This window comes from Nicotiana tabacum, chromosome 4, assembly GCF_000715075.1.
Source record: "Nicotiana tabacum cultivar K326 chromosome 4, ASM71507v2, whole genome shotgun sequence".
NCBI classification, from domain to species: Eukaryota; Viridiplantae; Streptophyta; class Magnoliopsida; order Solanales; family Solanaceae; genus Nicotiana; species Nicotiana tabacum.
The window spans coordinates 57,132,063-57,143,745 of NC_134083.1; the positions used below are offsets into that span (position 1 = coordinate 57,132,063).

The 11,683-nt window shown below is 38.8% G+C and overlaps 1 protein-coding gene across 1 annotated transcript; it reads left to right on the plus strand.

The window, feature by feature from the left end:
• The first annotated feature begins 8,034 nt into the window (after nt 1-8,034).
• LOC142179935 (uncharacterized) lies at nt 8,035-9,923 on the plus strand. The gene is made up of 2 exons (XM_075250835.1): nt 8,035-8,792; nt 9,341-9,923. The coding sequence occupies exons 1-2, from the start codon at nt 8,035-8,037 to the stop codon at nt 9,921-9,923; spliced, it is 1,341 nt and encodes a 446-aa protein (XP_075106936.1).
• The last annotated feature ends 1,760 nt before the right edge of the window (nt 9,924-11,683 follow it).

An 11,683-nucleotide genomic window follows, 5' to 3' on the forward strand; every position in this document is an offset into this window, starting at 1 on the left:
ATGTATGCTATGATATGTACTAGACCTGATATCTACTTTGCTGTTGGCCTGGTTAGTAGATTTCATTTTAACCCTGGATGAGAACACTGGACTGCTGTTAAACATATAATCAAGTACTTGAAAAGGACTAGGGATTATATGTTGGTTTATCACTCAGGTGATCTTGCACCAATTGGCTATACTAATTCAGATTTCCAGTCAGATAGAGATTCTAGAAAATCTACCTCAGGATATGTTTTTACCTTAAGACGTAGAGCCATAAGTTGGAGGAGTATCAAGCAATCGTGTGTTGCTGATTCCACCATGGAAGCCGAATATGTGGCTGCATCTGAGGCAGCTAAAGAGGCTGTTTGTCTCGGGAACTTTCTAAAAGAGCTTAATGTAGTTCCTTCGGTTCAAGCACCGATTGTACTTTATTGTGACAATAGTTGTACAGTTGCAAACTCGAAGGAACCAAGAAGCCATAAAAGGAGTAAGCATATTGAGCGTAAATATCACTTAATTCGGGACATAACTCAGAGAGGTGATGCAAGAGTGTTGAAGATTGCATCAGAGGACAATTTGGCAGACCCGTTTACAAAGAGCCTGCCATAGAAGATTTTTGAAAAGCATGTAGAGGGAATGAGTATTAGAGTTGTAGACGCATGGTTATGAGTCTAAGTGGGAGATTATTGGGATATACTATTAACCATGCGGTTTAGACATAGTATTTTGTTTTTATTCTTTATGGAACAATTATTTATTTAATTTATTCAATTCAATAAAGTACTATTTTAAATAGATCATTTGTTACATGTGTGTCCTTTAGTTATATAGTAGACAATTTAGTGTATGGAGTCTTAGCTCATGCACAGAAGATTAAATTGTCGGTTCTCATAATTAATAAACTATGTTCACAATCGAAGATATTATTGGGCAAAATATCTTGATGATTGTAGCACAAGATTATGGTATAATTTGTCTTGATTATGGGAGTATTTTTGCTCCGACTTATTGTGCTAGTATACTTAGTGTATATTGAACGGACCAAGTTGAGAAAAGATGTTTTTGTACTGAATATATATATAAAATATTTTTTCTAATTCATTAAATGAGCTTATACTCCTAATCTTGATACAATTATTATGATCAATGTGATTTGTTTATTGTTTTGATTTATCAAAAGGTACAACTCTATTCAGAGTTAATGTATGCCTAATAGATTGGACAATAACAAATAGCATTTGTGAAATAATAATTAGTTGATATAATCCATGATTCGGTTTTGAGTTTGATGATACCCCTTTATGTGAGCTTATAAGTTATCATATGAAAACCAGGCCGATGGATTTTGTATCTGTCACATGAAATAGTTTAAGGGGAATTATAAAGGATTTAATTAGTTGATTAAATTAAATTGTCAGTAACTTAATTTAATTAACTGGTATTTGTGACCTTAACATGGGGAGTTAAAATAAGTATTAGTGAATTTTCGAAATTCATATTGAGATTTCAATTGCAGTTTTTTTAGTGAAATAAATTGCAATTAATTATAGTAGGAATTAATTCATTCAAATTTTCAAATTAATACTATAATTAGTAGCCTCTTATTATTTCTGTGGTCCATGCTATGCCTAGTAAAAAACCTAGACTGACTTGGATAAAAAGTGACTTTAGAAAAAAGTCATCCTGTAGAGTTAGAGTAGGATTCTACTTGCACAAGCAGAATCCTACACGTTTTTGGATCCTTTTATTGGCTGAAAAATGAGTCTACACCGGGAAGACGTTTTTCACCAAATAACGACCCTTTTTCGAGTTGTATTGTTCTTGCCCACTCAAAGCAATTTCGTCCCAAGGTTTTACTAGGATCATAGCAAGACTGCAGCCCTGGATTATTGCTCTGAGGAGGACTTATGCAATGTTTTTAAGAGGTTAGTGGTTCTTAATCTCGTAATTATATCATTGTCTAGTTTACATGTATTTGATGCCTAGATTGTATGCTTGTTTCCGCTGCGCATGTTCTAACAATTGTAACGTGGAGTTTTGGGCGAGTTTAAGACTATTTTGAGGATGGAGCTGAGCAGATTTTTAGCTGCTATTTCATGTGCTGTTTTGTGGTGAGATTTTAAGTAAAAATGGTGAAAGATTACATGGTATTTTTGGTTTGTTTTGAGGTGGGTTTATGGGAGCAAAACATGAAGGATCAAGAGTGATGCTTGGCTGTATAAGATTAATTGTCCAGAAGACGACTTTGAACTTATGAACGAAGCAAGAAAATAGTCGCTTTTCTGCAAAAAGAATGGGTCCTTCTTCTTTTCGTTTTTTCCTCTCTTTTCTTTCACTTCCAGCTCTATTTTTCTCTCCAGATCTCCTCCTCTCTATTTCTTTCCATCTCAGGTGCTCTACAGTGAACCTATAGTGTGGCTAAGGTGCTTTCATGATAAAATGGCTTGGTTCTATGGTGGAAGAAAAAGCTTTTAATGGATACACGGTGTTGGTTTTTTTAGAGGAAGATCCAATTCTCCTCTATTCTCTCTTAGAAAGTTGATGGATGCGCAGCTTTGGACCTAGAGCTCTAGGTTTCTTTTTATTTTTTTGTGTTCTCCCTTCTTTTGTGCTTATCCCCTGTTTTCTCTTCCGTTTTCCCCCAGGTGCACCTCATCTGTTATGTGTGTTTATATAGGAGGAGTGAGGGTGATTTTTGGTGTGGATTGGAGAACAAGAAATTGTTGTAATTCAATAAAGAGGAGAAATGTAAATTGATATGAAGAAGATGAAGTAGAGAGATGAAGAGAGATGAATAGCGAGAGATAGCAAGAGAATTATTGTATTGAGTATATTTCCGTGTGTTTACAAAATGGGAGCTTTTAAGCTTAAATAGTGATGACTAACTAACATTAGGAATCCTAACAACCTTACTAATAACGGCTAAGCTAACTTTCTTAACAGCTAATCCCTTAGTGTGAAATGACTAAACTACCCTTTATTCTTTAACATTTCCCCTCAAGCTAGGTTGTGTAAAAATATTTAGAACACCTAGCTTGGAGTTTAGGTATTCACGTTGAACTTTACTAAGTCCTTTTGTCAGAAGATCAGCAGGCTGGTCTTTGGTTGCAATATACTTGGTAGTCACTAAGCCTTGTTGAATTCTTTCTCTTACAAAGTGGCAATCTATTTCGATGTGCTTGGTCCATTCATGATATACAGGATTTGTAGCTATTTGAATGGCTTCTTTACTATCACTGTATATTTCAACTGGTAGCTTGATTTTTGCATCTATTGTTTTCAACAATCCAATGAGCCAAATTAATTCTGCTACACTGGTTGTTAAGCTTATGTATTCAGCTTCTGCAAAGCTTTTAGACACTGTGGTCTATTTATTAGATTTCCAAGAAACTAGAGAATAACCTATCTTAATTAGGAAGCATGTTACAAACTTTCTGGTAAGAGGACAAGAAGCCTAATCTGCATCACAGTATGCAGTAATTGTGTTGCTGAATTTGCTTGACAATAATATTCCTTGGCCTGACTGATTCTTTATGTATCTTACAATTCTCAATGCTGCCTCCATATGAGATTTCTTAGGCTGTTGAAGAAATTGACTAAGTGTTTGAACACCAAATGATATGTCAGGCCTTGTTACAGTTAGATATAAGAGTTTCCCAATGAGTCTTTGATAAGCTTATTGATCAGTGAGAGGATCTTCTTCTGTTTTGACATTTTTTCCAATATGTTTCATCATACACCTTAGATGTGAGTTTCATGTTAGTGTCGGTAGGTGTTATTGCAGGTTTAGCTGCTGACAATCCAACTTCAGAGATGAGCTCTAAGGCATATTTCCTTTGATGCATAATGATCCCTTGCTTTGACCTTGCAAATTCAATGCCTAGGAAATATTTTAGTTCTCCCAAGTCTTTCATCTTGAAGGATTTCTGTAATGACTGTTTGGTTTCTTCAATTAGTCTCAGACTATCTCCTGTGATTAATATATCATCAACATAAACTAACACAACTACACTTCCTTCAGTGGTTTTTCTAATAAATAGGGAATGATCAAATTTACTCTGTTTGAAATGAAACCTCAGTGAAGCTTCAGATTTTTTTGCATTCTATTGTCTTTGTTCTTGTTTAAGTCCATACAAGGATTTGATAAGTCTACATACTAATTTATTCTCCCCCTGACTTGAGAATCCTTGGGGTAAATTCATGTACATTTCATCATGAAGATTACCTTGAAGGAAGGCATTATACACATCCATTTGGTGTATATGTGATCTCGCCCAAGTCACACCTCAAATTGGGGTTGTGAAGCGGTCGATTGCAATAATAATACCCAACTAGGAGTCATGATTGAATCCACAGGGAACGTAGATGAGATTAATGGTATGTATTTGGTCTAAGCATGTGAATTGTCTAAGTTGCACTTCCACAAACTTTGTTTTGATTTTACTTCTAAAATTATACTAAGGATTGCAATTGAAAAATATGAAACTAGAGAAGAATGGTTTTGTTGTTGTTTTTCAAATATGTAAAAGTTCTAGGGATGTGTGATGTGCCATAGAATTACGGTGCTTTTTATACTAATTACATAGACTTTTGCTCGGCTTCTAAAGCATTTTAAGTTATTTCTTATGTAGTTTTGGTGTTTTGCAGCATACCAGACTTGAAGAACCAAGAACACAGAAAAGATGACAAAAACCCATAGAAAGACAGAAATGTGGTAGGTTTGCGACCGCAAAAGTGATGTGCAGGCCGCATACCAACCACAGAATGAAGCAGTTGTTCCCCGTTTTTGAGAGAGGAGTGTGCGTTCTATTATGTGGTCGCATAACGCTTGTGCGGACCGCATAATGACCGCATAAGTGCAAGAAAAAGTTCCGCGGGAGCAATTTTGCGGCATCATCTGCGATTGCAAAATCAATGTGTGGACCGCATAACAGATATGCGATCAACAACTGGGCAACTAGACACTCAATTATGCGATGGAATTGTAATTATGCGGGGGGCGAAGTGATTCTGTGACCCGTTCTGCGATCGCAGATGTAATCTGCAAGCGTATTTTTGCCATATTTTGACCCCGACTTTTAGCCCATTACAAATAGAATAGCTAAGGTTTTTGTGGGACATCTTGTCTGAAAAAGAGGCTCTAAGGTTTTTGTGGTACATCTTGTCTGAAAAATAGGCTACATTTAGAGCATTGAATACACCATTATTTTGGAAGCTTTTCAAGAGAGAATCTTGTATCTTTGTAAGCTTTATGACTTTATTTATTGCTTTGTTCATGGATTCTAGTATGAGTAGCTAGTTTTAAATACTAAGGTTATGGGCCCTAAATGGGTGTAATGTTAATGGATGTTTACCATTGAATATATATATAATGTTTGGTTGGTATTTATTCATTTCTCATGCTTCATTTAATGTTGGTGGTTGCAAACATTGACTAATGTCATTTCATTCTATCTTCACTTGGAAAAGTGGGTTAGGTTTTGGTAGAATTTAATAGCAAAAACTCAAGGCTTTAAACCTTGTTTAATAGAATCACTTAGTAATAAGTGGGTTCTATTTGGCCTAAATTGGTTGTTCTTAATTGTAACTCTTTTTTATTTGGAAAAATCATAAAGAGAAAATACTATCTAACTATTGGAAAATATTGGGTAGTCGTTTATAAATCATTTGCATATCAAAGGACGCTCCATTAGGAATATATCATATTAACACCGATAGCATTACATTCCATTGATGGGGACACAACCTTGGTTTCCTTACTCAAATTAATTACATTTTCATAACAAAATAGTTTTCTCGATAACTCATAATTACAACACTCTCTTTTAAGCTAACGTAGTAGGATTACGACTTAAGTCAAGTTTCACACTATTCAAGTAACCTTTTCACACCTATTCCATGTGGGATTCGATCCCAACCTAGTTGGGTTATTATATTTGACATCGACCGCCTTACACCATTTATTTAGGTGTAATTTGAGCGTATTAAATTTTGGCGCCGTTGCCGGGGAATACGGTTTTGAAATTACTAATTAGTGTGTGCTTTACTTTAGTTCTTCTTTTATTCCATCACACTCTGCTTGCTTTGCTTGGTGTCACTAGGTAAACATGAGCGAGCCGGAAGAAGAAAATATTTTTACGTATATAGATGAGTATATTGAGGATACAAATGCCATTGTCCCTCCAAGAGTTGATGCTGCCACATTCAAGGTGGAACACAGTCTAATCCTGATGCTCAAGGCAGAGGGGTTTTTCCAAAATTCCACAGATGATGATCCGCCATAACATCTCAGAAACTTCTTGGGTATGTGTGTGATGCACAAGCAGAATCACGTTTCAGATGATGCCCTAAGGCTGAGGGTGTTCAAGTACTCTCTAACTGGAGAGGCAAGACAATGGATCCAAAATCTACCGCCTAATTCCATTCATATTGGCCCGAACTTGTCCGAGCTTTCCTAGCAAAATGGTTCCCGCAAAGCAAGAAGTCCGAGCACCGGGATAAAATTTTCTTCTTCAAGCAATTACCGGGAGAGCATCTACATGAGGCATGGGATTGATTCAAGCTATATCTAATGAGGTCACCAAATCATGGTTTTTTGGACAACATCTTGTTGGAGAAGTTTTATATGGGCTTGGATCCTATGAATCAATCCATAGCCAAAAAGGCAGCTGATGGATCCTTTATGGATAAAACATTTGCAAGGGCTATACAAATCCTTGACAAGATGGCAGAACATAACCAAGCTTGGCACTCGGAAGACACCACGGGTGGAATTGCATATGGTACTCCTTCCTTGACCAACATGATTAAGGAGAACCAAGAAAGAGATCAAGTAATTATTGGGCTTGCAACCAACATCAATGTGTTGACGAAGATGTTCACTGAAAGCCAAACAAAAAAGGTGAATGTTGTGGAAGATGTGCAACCCTTGTCAAATGAGGATTACGAAGAAGCAAATTATGTCAACAACTCTCAAGGTGGTTATCAAAGACAACCCTACCAAGGTTCAGGACAACAAAACCAATAGAGGTCTAACCCGCAAGGGCAAGGCCATCAACAGTGGCAAAATGATCAAGGTAGTTCAAATCAAGGTAATTGGAGTAACAACAACAACAACTTTTCAAATCGGAGTTCAAATCCCTATGTTCCACCAAATGGGCAATATTCTAACTTTCCGCCTTGGAAGGAAAGTTCTTCAAGTGAGTCCAAGTTGGAAAACATACTTGAACGAGTATTGAAAAATCAAGAAAGATCCGACACTTCAATAAAAAACATAACCGAGCTTGTGGGTTCTCACACCGCATCCATACAAAAGTTAGAAATGCAAATGAGAGATCTATCAAGAGAGCAAAATCCGAAGCAGAAGAGTACGCTCCCAAGTGACACAATAGCAAACCCAAAAGGTAGTGGGAATGGTCCGACTTCTCGTTGTATGGCAATCACAACTCGAAGTGGGAAACTACTTCAAGGAGAAAATGAACAAGTGGTCAAAGTGGAAGATTCTGAACAAGAAGTTGAGGCACAAGTTGAGGTGCCAATTATTGTTGAAGCTGAAAGACTCCCAAAGGAGGTGAAAATTCAAGAAGTGAACCGTGAAGAGGTTAAGGAAAAGGTAAAAGAGACATCAAAAGCTCTAGCACTAATTCCTAGGCCTCCTCTTCCTTTCCCTCAAAGACTTGGTAGGAGGGTTGATGATAGCAAACTCGAGAAGTTCTATAACATTCTCAAGAAATTATCGGTGAACATTCCATTTGTGGAAGCATTTCAAGAGATGTCGGGTTTTGCTAAGTACTTGAAAGACTTGATCAGTAAAAAGAAAACCACCAAGAATGAAGTGGTGAATGTGACTCACTGGGTTAGTTCTATCATTGCAACAACCACTGTCCAAAAGAAGGAGGACCCAGGATCCTTCACCATTCCATGAACTATCGGGTTGCGCAATTTCGCACGAGCTCTTGTGATAATGGGGCTAGCATCAACTTAACGCCTCTTTATATTTACAAGCAATCGGGGTTAGGTATGCCTAGGTTTAAAAGTATGAGGTTGCAAATGGCCGACCATTCAATAAAGAGACCGGTGGGAATTATTGATGATGTTCTTATGAAAGTGGGAAAGTTCCCCCTCCCTGCCGACTTTGTTATCCTTGATTGTGTTGTTGATAAACAAATCCCTATCATCTTGGGGATACCATTCCTTGCTACTGGAAGAGCACTCATGGATTCGGAACAAAATGAGATCAAGTTCCGAGTTAATGACAAAGAGGTTACCTTTCAAGCGAGTAAGGGTCTGAAATTGCCACATGCATATGAAAGTATTTCAGTCATTGATATTGTTGATAAGGTAGAGGATGCAGTCGAGGTGAAGATGGAAGAAGAATGCCTTGGTGATCCATTGGCGGCTATTTTGGTAAAATTTTATGGTGAAGACATGGAAGGATACATGGAATTGGTAAATGCATTAGAAGGGCTTGGGTCCTACACTTATGCACCAAATAAACCTTATCTTGACTTAGAGAATAGAGTCACTCCTCCCGCTAAGCCTTCAATTATCGAGACGCCACAACTTGAGCTCAAGACACTTACACCGTACTTAAGGTATAAATTTCTTGGCTCTAATGAAACTCTACATGTAATCATTTCTTCTTTGTTGAATGATGTGCAGGTTGAACACTTGTTGAATACTTTAAGGGAGCACATACAGGCCATTGGGTGGACAATAGCAGATATCCGAGGAATTCCCGCTGGAATTTGTGAGCACAAGATACAATTGGAGCAAGAGAGCAAACCTAGCGTGGAGCATCAAAGAAGGTTAAACCCTTACATGCAAGAGGTGGTGAAAAAAGAAATCATAAAATGGTTGGATGCCGGGGTTGTCTACTCCATTGCCGATAGTCCATGGGTGAGTCCGGTGCAATGTGTTCTAAAGAAAGGAAGAATGACGGTGATTCAAAACGACAAAATGAGCTCATCCCAATGAGGACGGTGACCGGGTGGAGAGTTTGCATGGACTACCGAAAGCTCAATAGTGCTACTTGCAAGGAACATTTCCCTATGCCTTTTATTGATCAAATGCTTGATCGGCTAGCGGGAAGGTCATTTTATTGCTTCTTGGATGGTTATTCTGGCTATAACCAAATCAACATCGCCTTAGAAGATGAAGATAAGGCAACATTCACATGCCCGTATGGGACCTTTGCCTTTAGCCGGATGCCATTTGGGCTATGCAATGCCCCGACCACCTTTCAACGATGCATGATGTCAATCTTCTCGGACATGGTGGAGGATTTCTTAGAGGTGTTTATGGATGACTTTTCTGTAGTTGGTGACTCCTTTGAGCATTGCCTTCACAACCTTAGGCAAGTGCTCAAAAGATGTGAGGAAACCAACCTTGTGCTAAATTGGGAAAAATGTCACTTCATGGTGGACGAGGGTATTGTTCTGGGCCACAAAATTTCCAAGAAAGGCATAAAGGTTGATCGGGCAAAGATCGAGATCATTTCCAAGCTTCCTCCTCCCACTTCGGTAAAAGGCGTTCAGAGCTTTTTGGGGCATGCCGGTTTTTATAGGCATTTTATCAAGGACTTCTCAAAAATTGCAAATCCCATGTGCAAGCTCCTTGAAAAAGATGCAAAGTTTGATTTCGATGAGAAGTGCCTCAAAGCTTTTGAGGAATTGAAAGCGAGGCTCGCCACGACACCTATTATTGTCACACCTGATTGGTCCCTTCCATTTGAACTCATGTGTAACGCTAGTGGTGTAGCTATTGGGGCGGTACTTGGTCAACGGCATAACAAGATCCTTCATCCTGTCTACTATGCAAGCAAGACACTCAATAGCACACAAATGAATTACACGGTGACGGAGCAAGAACTTCTTGCCATTGTCTATGCTTTTGAAAAATTTCGGGCCTATTTGTTGGGGTCCAAATTGATAGTCTAAACCGATCATGCTGCTCTCCGCTATCTTATGGTGAAGAAGGATGCTAAACCAAGATTGATTAGGTAGGTTCTTTTGTTACAAGAGTTTGACTTCGAAGTCAAACATCGGAAAGGAACAGAGAATCAAGTTACGGACCACTTATCTAGGCTTGAAGAGGCAGGGAGACCAAAAGAAAATCTTGAAATTAATGATGCCTATTCAGATGAGCACATATTGGCATTGTCTAGCACCTTCACTCCTTGGTATGTCGACATCGCTAACTTCTTGGTTAGTGACCTTATCCCCGACGGATTGGAAGTTTATCAAAAGAAAAAGTTCTTACGGGAGTGTAGGCAATACTATTGGGAGGAACCCTTTTTGTTCCGGATTTGCGCCGACAACATCATTCGGCGTTGTGTTCCAAAAGATGATGTAATACAAATTATCAAAGCATGTTATGACTCCCCAGTTGGGGGCCATCATGGTGGAAACCATACTGCGGAAAAAGTGCTTGAATGCAGCTATATTGGCCATCGATCTACCAAGACGCAAACCAAATGGTCAAGGCATGTGATCAATGTCAAAGACAAGGGTCAATATCTAGAAGACATGAGATGCCTATGAACTTTGTGATGGAGATCGAGATCTTCGATGTGTGGGGGATAGATTTCATGGGTCCCTTCGTAAGCTCTTACGGCATGACATATATCTTGGTGGTAGTAGATTATGTCTCCAAATGGGTCGAGGCAGTCACGTTGCCTAACAATGAGGCAAGGAGTGTAACCGCTTTCTTGAAGAAGAACATATTCGCGCGGTTTGGAACCCCAAGGGCCATCCTTAGTGATGGTGGTTCTCACTTTTGCAACAAGGCTTTCGCCGGACTGCTCGAAAAATATGGAGTTAAACATAAGGTGGCCACCCCTTATCATCCTCACTCAAACGGTCAGGTTGAAGTCTCCAACAGGGAGATCAAAAACATCCTAGCAAAAACTGTTAATGCAAATAGGACCGACTGGTCAAGGAAGCTAGATGACGCATTGTGGCATATCGCACAACATTTAAGACTCCCATTGGCACCTCACCATACCGGTTGGTTTTTGGTATGGCATGTCACTTGCCAGCAGAGCTTGAACACAAAGCTATGTGGGCATTGAAAAAGTTAAATCTTGACTGGGCCGAAGCTGCTAATCTAAGAATGACATAACTCAATGAGACGGAAGAATTACGTCTTCATGCCTATGAGAGTGCAACCATGTATAAGGAAAGAATGAAGTTTGTTCATGACAAGAAGATTTTGAAGCAGGAATTCAAATTCGGTGACTTGGTATTACTCTTCAACTCAAGACTCAAGTTATTTTCGGGCAAACTCAAATCCAAATGGTCTGGCCCGTTCAAAGTTGTGAATGTGTCTCCCTATGGCGCTATTGAATTGGAGTCTGAGGACGGGACTTGAACTTTCAAAGTAAATGGCCAAAGGGTCAAGCATTTCCTCGGAACCAAAGTAGAAAGGCACTTGGTAGAACAATTCGAACTCAAGGATAGTCCTACACCAGCCCCCACCACTGATTAGCCAAAATGGGGACAACATCGTCGTGCCGCGATATTAAATCAAGTGCTTCTTGGGAGGCAACCCATGTGTGGTAATACTTTTTGGTTAGATTTTAATTTCTGTAGGTTTAGTTGTTAGTGTTAAGCAGTTTGATGTGCATGCTAGAATGCAGGTAACCCAAAATACAATGAAACAGGGTGCAAGTGCAGAGGAAAATGAAGGAAAGCAAGCC